Source organism: Alternaria hordeiaustralica (genome assembly GCF_023758085.1).
Source record: "Alternaria hordeiaustralica strain BMP 2776 chromosome Unknown scaffold_43, whole genome shotgun sequence".
Taxonomy (NCBI): domain Eukaryota; kingdom Fungi; phylum Ascomycota; class Dothideomycetes; order Pleosporales; family Pleosporaceae; genus Alternaria; species Alternaria hordeiaustralica.
This window is the reverse complement of record NW_026056815.1, coordinates 160,919-175,451: the sequence shown is the minus strand read 5'-3', so window position 1 is coordinate 175,451 and position 14,533 is coordinate 160,919. Positions and strand designations below refer to the sequence as shown.

The 14,533-nt window shown below is 53.2% G+C and overlaps 6 protein-coding genes across 6 annotated transcripts; all 6 read right to left on the bottom strand.

Annotated features, from left to right (window-relative positions):
• Positions 1 to 528: 528 nt before the first annotated feature.
• J4E84_010618 (uncharacterized protein) lies at positions 529 to 1,598 on the bottom strand (the record flags this gene model as incomplete). Its single annotated transcript, XM_049393173.1, has 4 exons — positions 529 to 989; positions 1,042 to 1,184; positions 1,239 to 1,434; positions 1,493 to 1,598. The coding sequence occupies 4 exons, from the start codon at positions 1,596 to 1,598 to the stop codon at positions 529 to 531; spliced, it is 906 nt and encodes a 301-aa protein (XP_049239165.1).
• Positions 1,599 to 2,589: 991 nt separating this feature from the next.
• On the bottom strand, positions 2,590 to 4,179 carry J4E84_010617 (uncharacterized protein; the record flags this gene model as incomplete). The annotated part of the gene is made up of 1 exon (XM_049393172.1): positions 2,590 to 4,179. One exon carries the CDS (start codon positions 4,177 to 4,179, stop codon positions 2,590 to 2,592), a length of 1,590 nt encoding a protein of 529 aa, XP_049239164.1.
• Positions 4,180 to 4,579: 400 nt separating this feature from the next.
• On the bottom strand, positions 4,580 to 5,749 carry J4E84_010616 (uncharacterized protein; the record flags this gene model as incomplete). The annotated part of the gene is made up of 2 exons (XM_049393171.1): positions 4,580 to 5,158; positions 5,606 to 5,749. The coding sequence occupies 2 exons, from the start codon at positions 5,747 to 5,749 to the stop codon at positions 4,580 to 4,582; spliced, it is 723 nt and encodes a 240-aa protein (XP_049239163.1).
• An 815-nt stretch (positions 5,750 to 6,564) lies between these two features.
• J4E84_010615 (uncharacterized protein) lies at positions 6,565 to 8,523 on the bottom strand (the record flags this gene model as incomplete). The annotated part of the gene is made up of 3 exons (XM_049393170.1): positions 6,565 to 7,891; positions 7,941 to 8,292; positions 8,346 to 8,523. The coding sequence occupies 3 exons, from the start codon at positions 8,521 to 8,523 to the stop codon at positions 6,565 to 6,567; spliced, it is 1,857 nt and encodes a 618-aa protein (XP_049239162.1).
• Positions 8,524 to 10,909: 2,386 nt separating this feature from the next.
• On the bottom strand, positions 10,910 to 11,722 carry J4E84_010614 (uncharacterized protein; the record flags this gene model as incomplete). Its single annotated transcript, XM_049393169.1, has 2 exons — positions 10,910 to 11,329; positions 11,381 to 11,722. The coding sequence occupies 2 exons, from the start codon at positions 11,720 to 11,722 to the stop codon at positions 10,910 to 10,912; spliced, it is 762 nt and encodes a 253-aa protein (XP_049239161.1).
• Positions 11,723 to 12,412: 690 nt separating this feature from the next.
• J4E84_010613 (uncharacterized protein) lies at positions 12,413 to 13,311 on the bottom strand (the record flags this gene model as incomplete). Its single annotated transcript, XM_049393168.1, has 2 exons — positions 12,413 to 12,768; positions 12,825 to 13,311. The coding sequence occupies 2 exons, from the start codon at positions 13,309 to 13,311 to the stop codon at positions 12,413 to 12,415; spliced, it is 843 nt and encodes a 280-aa protein (XP_049239160.1).
• Between the last annotated feature and the right edge of the window lie 1,222 nt (positions 13,312 to 14,533).

Genomic DNA, 14,533 nt, shown 5'->3' with positions numbered 1-14,533 from the left:
TCGTGTAGCGCATGTACGAAAAGAACCACAGCAACTGGACAGAATTTGATTCATGTCAGCTGTATGCGCAGCATTTACATTTGTCGGTGTTGATGTGGTGAGCAGGCTGGCCTATGGAGCGGCTAAATTGCCGGATCATGTCAGCACCGCTTTGATTTGCGGGGACCAGAGCGAGGCCTACATAAGCGCAGCAGCACTGCCACTTCAGGGCGCTGACTCGGGGTCAGTAGGGCCAGTATTAGTCGCACTGCGCAGATGCTGCCTCGCTGACTGTCGAACATAGACTCAAAAGTAAGGAGTGCATGCTTCGGGTGACCGGTAGGTGCGCTGGCATTCATTTCCATGGGGCGACTTCGTCTCGAGACATTGGCTGAACGTCTTACTCGATGGTCTTGAGTCGAGGACTAGCAGCGGTACGTAAGCCGACCAGACGATGCATTGCTGCCGAGGCATTTGCATACAATACTATACCGCTGCCCTCTTGGCCACTTTCATGGCCTACTCTGCGCTCCTTCCCGCCTTCCTTTCTCATCGCCGGTCCTCTGCTTCGTGAAGCGGGACGCCACCCAATTCTGCGGTGCCATGCTGCCCATCGAGTTCGCCTCCATTTATGGTGTGTCCGTGTTTTGTCGCCGTATGCGCATACGCCTCCGCATCAGGGTATCCGTCTCTAGTCATTTCTGGCGTGCCATACGGATTCATAGAATCACCGTCGCTCGACGGGACAGCAGTCCCCGCGGAGTGGCGCTTGGAGCGCTTGAGGATGTAGAAGATAGCGACACCGGCGAATGCGATAACCGCAAGCCCTCCGACGACGGCACCCGCGATTATGGATGTATTGATTGAACCACTGATTCCAGCAGGAGGTTGATTCTGCTCGCCGGCCGGGTTCGACGTTGAGGATGGGGTAGGTGCCGAGATTGACGGATTGCTATTCGATGCAGGTGTACTGGACGCTGCCTGTTGGGACGCGACTGACGTTGAGTCCACTACAACACGTCAATAATAAGTCAAATATAGCGTTTGCGCAATGTCACGTACCATTGGCCGGAAGCGCTTGGTACAGTGTCGTCGACATCAACGGATGGCTGCCTGTCCAATCGCAGTAGATACGCGTGTACGCGTCGGAAGCGCCAAAAGTGGTGAACATGATGTCCGAGTAGCAAAGCCCATAGTCTCCGTCGCTGTCCAGCTGGTTAACGTGGCCGAGTCTACGCGAGACATGCAGCTCAACTTACCAGGTACTAGTTACACCTCCAGACCCATACACCGTCGTATGTGAGCAGCTTGTCCATGCCTCACAACCTGTCTTCGGTAGGGGGGAGGTCGTGGTGGTTCCATCAACCTCGAAAGCGGATGACGCTTTGCACGACTGATACAGGCTGCCTGTTGTAAAAAGGTAGCCGTCGGACTGAGGAAATGTCTTGATCGACCCTATTGCCAGGTCAGATAAGCGCAACTCGAGATGGACCTCGCATGCCAGTGTACTTACAGACCGGCTTATCGTCTTGCGTGCCAATGAGCTCGTATCCCATAACCACGATGCCATTTGCAGGGCCTTGCCTTGGGAGCATTGCAGGAGCTGTGGGTGCAGGCATTGGGGCATGTATCAGTGCCGCAGCAGCGGCATTGATAGAGACCATTCGCAACAGGAAAGAAAACATGGCGATGTGTAAAAAGTGTCGTATGGGACAGAGCACCAGAGCACCCAGCGCATGCACTGCTCAAGTCGGTGGAAGGAGAGCGACAGAGACACTCTCAAGGTCCGCGACCTCGTCGCAAAGTGGGTTTTGTCTTTTGGACCCCAACCATCGTGTCATTTTAGATACGCCCGACTATCACGACATCCTGGTCGTGTTCGACGGCTGTGAGTGGGTGCATGAGGCACAGAAACACGATTGAGGTTTAGGGGATATGCGGGGCGTAGCCTTCGAGCACGGGCAGCGTTGGGCCGGGGGTTTGAGAGGCGGATAAAGTGCGACTTAGTCCATTCATGGTTTGGTTGGCGCCTGCCAAGCAGGCGTTCCGTCGTGGCGGGGCTGGGAGCCTCCTAATCCTAGGTTGTGCATGCAGCCTTCCGCAAATCTCTGCGATAGGGATCTCAATGTGCGGGCAAAACTCGCCGGTCGATACAGGGCTGCAGTGCGGTCGTCGCTCTGTGAAACTGTGCAGCGATGCCTTACAATATCTGGTCATCTCAACGTCGAGCTGATGCAGGCACGGTCTGTGTCTCCGAGCTCATCCTTCCGCCCCAAATCGCAGCGGATGCTAAAATATGCATCAGTCGGCCTACTAGCTACGCGCCAGCCGAGGCATACAATACATGAACCCTTCGACGCCACATGAAACCTCGTTGGAACGGTTCGTCGCATTGATGGTAAAGGTGCTGCAACCGGATGGCGCACATCGATCCATCTTTTTGAAGTCAAAGTACGTTCGCCAGCAATCGTCTTTTTAGCGCGTGATCTTGAAAGACAAGGAAAACTCTTAGGTGTGTCCTGAGGAACTTGTACAGAAAGACATGCTTCTTCGTATATATGTATAGCATGGCCAGGACCCCAGGCTCGTACTGAGCCGCAAGGTGGGTCCTCAAAAGCAAAACCAGGTGCCAATTCTCTTGCTCCTCCCTTTCCAACCCTTATCAACCGGCTCCATGTCTTCTTTCGTATAGACATCGGTCTCAAGATCCATTTCGCTCGCTTTCCTAAACTTGGTCTTCTTCAGAAGTTTCCAGCCGACGATCATCAATAGGAAGATAGGAAGTTCTAGGTAGAAGCTAACAAAATCCACGGCGGCAAACTTGGGGCTGAATGACGACCATCCCTGCACTAGCACAATAAAGATGTTTAAGAAGACGCAGATGTAAGGGCCCCAAGGGTACATCCAGTTTCGGAAGGGTAGCAGGTGTTCTTTTCCTTGGGCTTTGAGACCTGCGCGGAAACGCAGCGAAGAGATGCCGATGCATATCCAACTCAGTTGGTTCGAGACGCCCACGATGTTCTGCAGCCATGTCCATAGCTGACCCGATCCGACAAAAGAAAGGGAGAATAGGACAATGGACACCAAGCTAGTCGTCAACACTGCGATCCACGGAACTTGGTATCGCGTCAGCTTCGTGAAGACTTTGGGCGCATGTCCGTTCGCTCCGAGTGTGTAGAGCAGGCGCGAGCCGGCGTAGAGGGCGTGGTTGCCTGCCGATATGACACTGGTGAGGACCACTGCGTTCACGAACGATCCAGCCGCTTTTGAACCGGCCATTTGGAATGCGATGGTGAAAGGCGATGTACGCGATGACTTTGTCGAGAGACCGGGATAATCGTACGGTATGTTGAATCCAATCATGATGGCCGTGAGGATGTAAAAGAGCAAGATGCGCCAAAAGACGTTCTTCACGACCTTTGGAAGTACGCGTGCTGGATCGCGCGTCTCTCCGGCCGTGATTGCGATGGACTCGGTTCCACCGTAGGCGAACGATGCCGTCACGAAAACAGATGCGAAGCCTCCAATGCCACCCACAAATGGTGCATCTCCAGCGGTCCAGAACTTGCCTCCAATGTATCCATAGTCGGTGTTCGCACCAGCATTGACTGCGATGCTCAGGATTATGAAGATGACGATAGTCACCACCTTCAAAAGACTCAACCAGTACTCCAGCTCCCCATAGGCCTTGACGTTGATGATGTTCGCCAACACGATCAGCACCCATACGGCTATGCCAACAGCATACCATGGGACGCTATCGCTCCAGTATTGTATCAGCAACTGCAAAGCGACAAGATCGGCCGCCGTGCTGACAGCATCGTTGAACCAGTAATTCCATGTCAACGCAAAACCGAATGCATCGTCCACGTAGCGACCAGCGAATGTGCAGAAGGAGCCTGCGACGGGGACGAAGGCAGCCATCTCGCCAAGAGATAGCATAGTGCAGAAGACGATGAAGCCGACGATCGAGTAGCAGATGAGTAGCGAAGCTGGTCCGCCAGTTGCGAGAGCTTTGCCAGTTCCGAGAAAGAGTCCAGTTCCGATCGTGCCTCCGATAGCTATCATTTGCACCTGCCTGGCACTGAGAGATCGTCGGAGGCGGTCTTCATTGACGAGATGGGAAGGTATCCGGTCCAGGGATTCGGGCGATGCCGCGGCGACATCATGAGGATCCTTCTCAGGGTCGGTGCTCGTCATGGTAGAAGCGAGGTCTACCGCGGTGATGCGATGCGATGTAAGAGCTGAAGCTCAGAGCTGGCGCGTGGAAGCTTTTCATGGCGAAGCTTACTTCTGGACTGAGCACGAGCGCGATACCCATAATTCGCAGGCGAGTCAGCGATCGTTACACTTCTGGCGCATTTCGCACAGCTTGCCACGGAGCACGTCATTTTGCTCGTAGCGGATTGGCGGTGCGGGGGAAACCAGAGGGTCGGAAACATTTTCACTCTCAGTTTGCATTGCACTACACCGAGAACGGTTAGCGTAGTACCACACTCGGATGGCTATTACTAAGGCTGCCCAGGGCGCGAGGAAGCTTGTTCAAAAACAACCTTGGAAGTTGGAACATTCATTCGCTAACATACATGGTCAGCGTATCTCATACTTCATGTCCCACCTTCCATATCTCAAGTGCGGTGACTTTGCCTTCGACAGCCACCGAGCCTCCATTGATCTCTAAATGGCGCAGCGAATCGCTCAAAGTAATACTCAGGGCTCCAGCTGTGATCTTCACGCCATCCTGCTCTATCAATACCTCTACCGTATCCTCTGGATCATTCAAATCCCCCTCCCGAAGGACACGGTGTACTGGGGAAAGTCCAAAGATCGAGTACTTCTCGCTGGGTCTAAGGAACCGAACCCGACGAGGATCCAAGTCGCCAATTTGAAGTTCTCCAAGCGCGCCTGTGTACACGCAAATCGTGGTCAGTTGATGCGCAGCTTCTAGTATATTCTCCTTGGCTTGCACAATCAGCAGGTGATCCGGCGCTCGTAAAAGCGTCGCGATGTTGGTGATATGTCGCAAGTCGGCCTGGAAATCAGTGCTGCCAGGTTGTAGTTGCACATCAATGGCATGAATGTTTGGCGCTAGGCCATGTTCGCCAGACATGATCAGGAATAGCTGCGCGAGCTGCTCTACAGCGATGATTTTGGATGTCGCAACCTTGTTGTAGACGCCCTATCGGGGATCAGTTTCTCATGTGTATCCACTTGCAGGCAGGGTCCACATACTGCTATGGCCAGCGAGTATGGCAGCCCGTGCCAAAAACCATGGCTGATACGGAAACTGTGCTCGATGAATTCCTCTAGTACGGGAAGCAAGTTGGGCTAGATTTTGATGAGCGTATGTACAAAGTGAGGATCGCAGGGATTGCCCTACAACTGAGGACAAAATGGTGTCTCGAAACGTCGGCCAGTCGACGGAGGTCATATCTTCTGAACTTTGTCCAAAGCCCTCGATGATGCATTGAACGACGGCCTGGTTTAGCGGCCGTCCAGCAGCCCCGGACAGTCTGTTGAACAAGGAAACAATAAGATCGAACAAGATCTCCAAGTCGTTTACTGACACAGACCCTTCCAAGTTTCTCGAGTACGAACTGGGAAGTCGAGAGGCAGCTGGCACAACGTCTTTACGCATGAAGCCGTATTTGGGAGACCGCCGCTGGCGAATTTTCTCACCCAGCCTGAACAGAACATCGATGAGGTCCTCGTCGTCATCCTCCGAACGGAGACCAAGATTTCGGAATGTGCGCGAGTTACCAGTAGCCATGCTCCGAAACAATATTCGCACGTCATCTACTGGGCCTCTTTCTCTGGTGACTGGCTCACCGCCCTGCCACCTGGAAACTTCGTGCGAGAGAACGCGATGATTGTTTTTAGACAGCATATTAATGCCGCGAAGGAAGGTGCCGCTTGTCATACGTTTATCTTCATCGACGGGGAACGGGAATGATCCGTAATGTACCAATATCCGGTAAAGCAGTGGTCCGGCCCTCTTGATTTCGTGGGGCACATCGGGATTCCGTTGGACCAGGTAGCGAACGAAGGTATCAACCGTCCAATCTGCTTTAGTGAGCAAGCGACCCTGTTGTGAGCGGACTACCTTACATGGAGGCCCGCCTTCGTAATCGCATGTTGATTTTGCTTCAAAAAGTTTGCGCAGCCCGTTCAAGAAGTTTTCTGAATGGATATACAGTTCGTCCAATAACAGGCCCAGCACCTGGCCTGATGACACGAATCAGTACTTTGTTCAAAGGAATGCTAGTGTTCATCACCTTGCCCTGTAAACACGTGCAGGGGATCAACCGGTGGGCCGATGGTGCTTGAGGACAGCCCCATGGGATGGGTACGGGCACTTCAGAAAAGGCACGGAACAATTGAGGGATGTCTTCGATTATGAATTGATAGGAGAATCAGTGTCGAGGCGACGCATGCAGATGAGTGCGGCTGTGGCGCGCTCCAGGCTTCCATCTCCCGCCAGCGGCCAGGCGTCCAGCGGCCAGTCCCGAGCACCACAAGATGCGCGCACCGTCCCTGTTCCTCGGCAAGCATCGCAACATCATACTTCTCATAGAAACATCTTGATCAAACTCCTTTGATAATGTCCGCAGCCTTCTCCGCAACAGCATACATCGTTGCCTGCAAGTGCGCCGCCGGTATCAACGGCAGAATCGACGCGTCCACCACCCTCAATCCTTCCACGCCATAGACTCTCAACTGCGGATCCACACATCCACCCAACTCTTCCGGCATCAGCGCACATGCGCCGCTCGAATGCGCATACGTTGGATTCAAAGCAGCCGCCTTGATGCTCGCGTCAAAGATCTCATCGTCGGTCTCAAACTGCGCGCCCGGCACGGCTTCGACGGGCGCATAGCGCTGCAGGAGGGGTGCGGTGGTCCAATGCTTCCTGTTCCAGCGCACGAGCTCACCAAGCACTAATTTATCGACTGGGTTCTGGAATGCGTTCCGGACGACGATCGGATTTGCTGATGGATGCGTGGTGTTGAGGGTCAACATACCGCGCGAGAGAGGTTTCTGTACTGCAGTAGCTGCCCGACCCCAGGGTTGGACCGGGTATTCACCCGTGGCCGCGTCGTCGGAAAGGTAGTGCTCGATGAGAATGTTGCGCTGTGCAATAAAGCCCTTCAGCAAGGTATCGATCTTTGAATAGCGTTGCGGTAGGTAGGTAGTGGCATTTTGCTCGGAGATGAGGGCGGTTATGTTGGCGTACTTGTCCGAGAAATCCTTGAACGCAAGAAATAGTACAGCATTGCCTCGCCCAAAGGTCCATGGACCCGTACGGTTAGCTTCGTACAGTTCGGCAGCGGTGGCGTTGAAGACTGGGTCGGGCTTTGTGACGAGCATGTCGGGATTAGGGATGGACTGATTGGAGAGATTGAATTGCATGTACAAGGCTTGGTGATCCTGGAAGTTCGAACCAACTGCCGGAAGGTCTTTCTTCACAGCGATCCCAGCAGCGGATAGGTCATCCTTTGGACCGATGCCTGACAGCATGAGCAGATGCGGCGTAAAGACGCTCCCGGCTGCAAGTATGACTTCTTTCTTTGCGAAGACAGATGCGGTTAAGGATCCGGTGTTCGATGTATACTTGACACCACTTGCCGCGAGCGTAGTACCGTTTTTGAATAGAATCTCGTCCACGTGTGTATTGGTCATAAGATGCAAGTTGCTTCGTGATTGAACTGGGTCGTAGTAGGCTCTGCGAGCATGGCTTCGCTGCTTGGTGGAATTATCGATGGAGTTTGGCGTCCAGAACGTGCCAATCGGTCTAATGAGACCTTCCGGTGAGTGCGGTATGTCGGTCCTGGTCACAAAAGAGGCCATGATGTCGACGTAATCCTCGTACTGGTAGTTCGGTATCGATACTTTGACTGGACCGTCACCATACCTATGTACAGATTAGCTATCACCCAGCTAAACCCTGTATGAGCACATACGCATTGGCATCAAATGTCATATTGAAGTGCTGGCGAACTGCTTCCGAGGGGCCATCAAAATGAGTAGACTTCTTGAAGTACTTCGCGAGGCCTTCATAGCCCCATCCCGGATTCCCTAACTGCTCCCATGCATCGTAGTCTGCATCGGAACCTCTATCCCATTGCATTCCGTTGACCACTGAGCCACCGCCAACAACATTACCTACATGCACCATCCAGGTCTTGTTCTGCATGAAAGGCTCTGGCGCAGACGTAATGGGGTAATAGTTCTCAGCGTTGATGTTGGCAAAGTAAGGCACGCTTGTCGTGGGTCTGTTGTCGATGACGCCATTCTCAATGACCAGAACTAAGACTTGACGCTGTTAGTCAGGTGAATCATTCTGCTGAGAGGCGCGTGGTGCTTACCGTCTGCATCTTCAGTCAAGCGATTGGCAACGACGAGCCCGCTCAGCCCCCCGCCCACTACAATGTAATCGTAAGTTCCTGGCTCCGAGGATGTCTGCCGAGCGCTCACTACCGCCGCTGCGGCTGTTGAAAGAAAGCCGATGAGACCGACGAGCGAGCTGAACTTGAGCAACGGCATCGTCGTGACTCGTCAGGCTCAGCGACGGTGGAGTCGATACTGAATCAACTCTTACCGGGGCATCGAGACAATTAAATGCTCAGCAGTACCATGATTTAGCCAGGGTGACGGTTAGAGCTCTCAACATCATTGAACCCGGTCTGCACGTGACAAGCGGTGTGTTGCATCCGAGTCGTTCTGGACCGACAAGTTTCCAGTATCAACAAATGCATTCGCATGGTATTCATCTCGGTGTCGACCTCCATTTGATGTTGTAATGCTGATCGTGCATCCCTCCGATGCGTGTTTCCAGAGGAACCCCACTTTGGCGCCTGCCGAGCAAATCACGAAGAGTTAACGTGTGGGGCGCCAAGCGGCGGCGGCGGCGCGTCTTCCTCCGCGAGAACCAGCCTTCCGAGGTCGCATGCGCCTCACCCAAAACACTATCTTCCGGCAGATGTCTTCCTTGCCTTGATGCAGCTCCATCGATGCCACCTCTAGCAGTCGTATGGCGAAAGTTAAGAGAAGAACGCAATCATCAGCCGCCGGGTGTAATGTAGAAATCGAGCTCTTTTCCCAACGCACACGTCCTCGGACTCACGCAGGTGCCAACACAGCGATTGACATCGGTACCTGCCATGCATATGCGGGCTATGCGTGTCTTGGTATCGACATGGCCTACCCACAAGTAACGGTAAAAATATCCGAGATGTCTGCTCCCCTGGAGTGCCTGGCCCGGCAAATGTCCTGTGGCCACTGAGAAACAGTCGACAAACACCATACGCGCCAAGAAAAGGCGAACAAATTGGCCGGGGCGAAGGCTTACGTGTGATAGAGATTACTGCTGTCATGTCAAGAGGTACTGTGCCTCAATGAACCAGTACCCAGCATGCGACGGATAAATCGCTGACAAGGTTTACACAGGAAGAACAGTTGGGGCATGCATGCTTCTAGGCAGAGAAAGACACATGTCCGTAATCTTGAACTCTTGACAATGATTCTCTTGTTTCGTTATGTGGCTGAAGTTGGCTTTCATCTTCCATTCTTCGATCTCACTGCTGTGCATCGGGTGCCAGATAGGCCACCAACTCGTACAGGCGATGAACAACTCCGCTATGGCCGTTTCCATCGTTTCCGCCTTTCACGGTGCGGGCCGTCTTTTGAGCGATCCGTTTTGGCAGCCGAATACACTGGAGAAGATGGTCTACCAGAACCGTCTCGTCTTTGCGAGCCAGCTCCTCAATGTTTATGCTATGTGGATTGTGAAGCTTTCCATTTGCACATACCTCCTGGCACTCAATATCTCAAAGGGATACCGTTGGGTCATATGGGTGAGTGCACTACGACTATATTTGACATGACCCAAGCGCTGACATCAATCGGCTCCGACAGGCGACGATCGTTTTCGTCACTATCTTCAATTTCCTACTACCCGTGATACAGCACTTTGGTCTTTGTCGTCCTCTTGCGTCGAGATGGGACATATGTGTTACCGACAAAGAGTGCTGGTCGCCGGTAGTGCGGATAGGTATTGCATATACCCAAGCCATTTCCAACATCATCACGGACTTGGTGTATGCGACAGCACCGATCGCATATCTCCGGTCTGTCCGGCTCAGTAACCGTACGCAGTGGAGTGTGCGGGCTGTCTTTCTTATGTCTTTAGTGTAATTCCCTCGACTCCATGATAGCCAAGAGCAAAGACTAATGAGCAACAGGTGTACAGCCATATCCGTCATGAAGCTTTGGGATTTCCAGCGGCTTCAGGGTATGAAAGAGGCTTACTACGAGTCGGTTACACTTTCTATTTGGTCGATGACGGAAGTTTCCGTGGGCATCGTGGTTGCCAACCTACCGCCGCTGCGCAAATCTTTCGACAGCCTTCTCATTCACGTTCTCCCCAAGTCATCGAATGACAAATCGGCTTCAACTAGATTCCAGAGCTTTCATCTACCAACGTACCATAGGCATCTCGACCCCAGAGCTATAACCGAAGGCATGGCGGGCCGAAGCGCGAGACGGCCCTCCATGACTACGATTCCAGGGGACCACGAGAGCGACAAGGCGATCCTGGAAGATGTTCGATCAAGAAGGAGTAACGACAGCCATCACATATTGTGCACGACACACATCAGCGTGGAAAAAGGTCATCGAGGAGCTTAGACTATTACGAAACCACAAAGATCAAACGTCATTATCAGGCTATATATTGTTGGCTCTTCGGATCATGTTTAGAGACGCTTAAACGATTCATTGTCACGATCTCGTCATAATCTATATACTAGGCGTCGGGCACCTCCGACCCTCGTTTGCAGTTAGCAGGCCACGGATGACTCTCAAATGCGCAGAACCTTGCACCTTTCTCCTGATACCATATCCCATACGCTCATACACTATTTCCAGCCGCTTACTCTGTCTGTTCCTGCTCCTGCAAGTCCTGTACCCTCCTGTCGGCCTCAGCATCAGCTCCCTTCTTGCTTACAACAGCCTGCGCAATCCACGTGCTAACAAGCACCACCGCGCAGACCAAAGTGGGAATCAACATCCTCCTGCTCGCCTGCGCTTCACTGCACATCTGCTGGCTGTGATCATCATACCCACTGGAAAGCATTTCGAATATACTGCAAGCAGCGAGCTCGCGCGTGCAGTCGAAATATGGGTTGTAGTATGAGTATGCAGCACTTGGTACGCAGGCCTCGCGTTCCAGACGTTTCTTGGTCTCGAAGGTTATGATGGTGGAGGTAAGTGACATGGCGAATGCGGCGAGGCCGAAGAAGATTGAGCAGGCTAGTACCCAGGGGAAGCGTGAGCCAGCGGTCTTGGGGTTCTGGAGCAGTTGTCAGCAGGGCCTCTAGAGGTTGGAGGTAGTTAGGCATACCTTCTCCTTCATCATCATGAACGCCACCGTCAGCCATCCCACGACTCCGGCAACCAACCCAACACAACCGCTCACCAAGACCCAGATGTCGTTGCTCGTCACATATTGCATGTAGACTTTGTTGAAGTCTCTGTTTCCGGCATCATACTCCTCCCAGTACGCCCTGCGTGCGGGTGAGCCGACGGGTCCGTAATACGTGTAACTGCCTTCGGGATAGCTGGCGTCCATCGACTCGCTGTAGTGTGTGACGAGGGCGATCGTTGCAATCGAGAGAGCGACCAGGGTTGTCGACGCCAGGAGGGACGTGGCTTGCAAGGCCTTGGACAGGATCGACGAGCTCATGGCTGTATCGTATACAGTAGCGTTGAGATGGAGATGTGATAGATAACTTGGAAAGGGTAGAGGTCGGGATGGAAGTACGAGTGCGATGTGAAGCACAAGGCTGGCAGCCCATGACTACTATATAAAACCACGACAAAGCTACGCGGGGTAGCATTGCACCACGTTCTTCCACCCGCATGCTGGAACGGGACCGGAGTAAGAAATGCCAAAACGCACGACTGCGCCTCCGTCAGGCATCCCGCGTCCGATTTCTACGACCGCAACCCGACCGCCAAGCCCGTGCAGCGCGTGCGATGAAAGAAGAATGCGCAGACATCATTCGCGCGGATACACTTGGTGCTGCAGTGTATTGGAGCGGAGTCTAGGCAGATCCTGACGTCGTCATAGCGACTACGCCGGGTTGTGGTGTTGTTTCGCCAATGGATCCTGGACCCGAGTTCGCTACCAACGCCACGTACGGTTACTTCGACAACAGAAGATTGATCTGTTCTTTTCGGTGCTCTCGTACTCGGCTCTACATTCGCTTGTACTTCGCACAGTCTACGTGTCGGATTGAAGAAGTCTGCCTTGGAATTAACCTTACGAGAATGCACGTTGCAACTAACACGGTCCAATTTGTTGATCAACATTGGACTTTCCATTGCTTAGCTTTGCATTCCTTTCCCATAATCCCTTCATATATCATCCATCTCAATACTCATCATCATACCTCTGTTCGTCCCTCCCCTCATCATACGCACTCTCCATGTTATCACCAAACTGCTCCACACCCTCCGTCATATTATCCCACTTATTCTCAATATCCTCCGGTATATCCTCCACAGCCTGCACCTTCTCGCCCGTCCACTCCGCCGCGTTTTCCGGGAAGTCTTCCACGTCTTGAACGCCGTTATCCCACTTCTGCTCGACGTCGTCGCCAAAGTTCTCGGCGCGCCCGACTTGCTCGCCGGTCCAGCCCGCGGCGTTCTCGGGGAAGTTGCTGACGTCGTTGCCGAATTCGTCGACGCCGTTGGATACGTTGGCTTTGGCGCTGTCCCAGCCGTCTTCTGTGAGGTGGGTTAGAAACGATGTAGGTAGGTTGGGTGGGTGAAAGATGACGTACCAATCTTGTCGCTCTCGTGCATCAGCAGTGCACCGCCTGCAACACCTGCGACACCGGCTGCGGCATACTTCCAGCCATTACCGCCGCTCTTCTCTTCTTGCTGCTGACCGCTGCGAGTTGGGTCGTACGCGCTCTGCTGGTATGCACCCTGGTTGCTGTAACCATCCTGGCCGTAACCATATCCACCTTGTGATGGTGGAGCGCCGTAGTTGCCCTGTTGTTGCGCGTAGCCGGGTCCGGGGTACTGGAAAGTTCGCTCGCCGTTCTGCTGGTTCACGAAGACCCAACGGTTCTCGCGTTGATCCCACTCAGCGTACCATGGTGGTGAGACTGGTGGTGGTTGCTGAGAGTGCTGTGGGGGAGGGTACTGTGAGTAACCCTGCTGTTGTTGGGGTGGGTATTGGCCATAGCTTGACTGCTGCTGTTGCTGTTGGTCCTTTGAACCAGAGCTGGTGAAGTCGGAGATCAATTCGCTAAGGAAACCCATGATGAGTATGCTGTGGGTGTTGGGTAGAGTGAGAAGTTAGTGGAAGTTGTATCGGAACTGTTAATGTGGATGCAGGTGGGGTGAGGTATTTATTCAGTGATCTACGTATGCCCCTCTTACGCATCAATCGGTCCACTACATCTGCAGCTAGATCTGTTCGAGATGGCCCACGATGCGTAACAAATGCGTACGGCCGGACCTTTGAAACGTGGCGCAATCTCGGTGAGGCGGTGAGGCGGTGCCGCTCTCTCCGTATTCGGCAAAAAACAGCCACGATGGCCAGTAACGAGAAGTCGCTACAAACATGTCCGCTTCCATTCCATCAAATTCAATTCTGAGGATCTCAAACGCCAACAAAAACAGCGATTTGGATGAGGCGGCCGGCACTCGTTCACAGGATGTCAAGCTTCTTTAAGCTTTACTTGGCACGCGGATGGTCCCTCCCGGATGGGCTAGGCTCTGACAGCCCCACTTAAGCGATGATCTTGAGGCGCAGTTCAGGGGCATTTAATGACGCGACGCGACGCGTTGCACTGCGCCACCCGGCCGAGATGATGAAGAGCAGACTGCGAGTCCAATGCTACAATACTCAGCTACGCAGGGATACATCTTTATTGAACGCTTTGATCTTTCATTGAAGGACGCAACTGAACATTTTCAAGGTTGCCTCCTGCAACCTTCAGTGCATGAGCGAACAAGGCTCAAAAGGCTACGTTGGCCGAGGGTTCATCCATGAGTTTGGCTTCGAATGTAAACACGTAGATTTCGCGCGCTCGTTCAGTTCTACCCTTCCATTACATGTCGCTACAGATCTAGTCGGATATCTCGTAGAATCCCTCATCAGATGCCCCGCCAGACTCCTCGCCAGACTCCTCGCCAGGTTCTTCGCCAGCTTCCTCGCCAGCTTCCTCGCCAGCTTCCGCCAAGCGCCCTCTCTCTGGAACGGCCAATCCTTGCACCACCGCGGAAAGCCGTCACGCCAGAAGATGTAATACGGTCCGAAGTTGTAGACGATTTCTAGGCTCTCTCCAGGCTCTGCACTTCTCTTTCTGCTAGTCCAATACTCGAAGTATTGGATAATACTGGCGGGCAGTTGCTGGCCACTGAGCTCGAGATACACGAGCTTCGGTGGCCAAGGTGCCTGTTCGAGCGTCTTTCTCTTCAGGATGTTCGGTCGATCGGGAGTGGTGGTCAGAGTGATTGTTCGTATATTATCGCATTT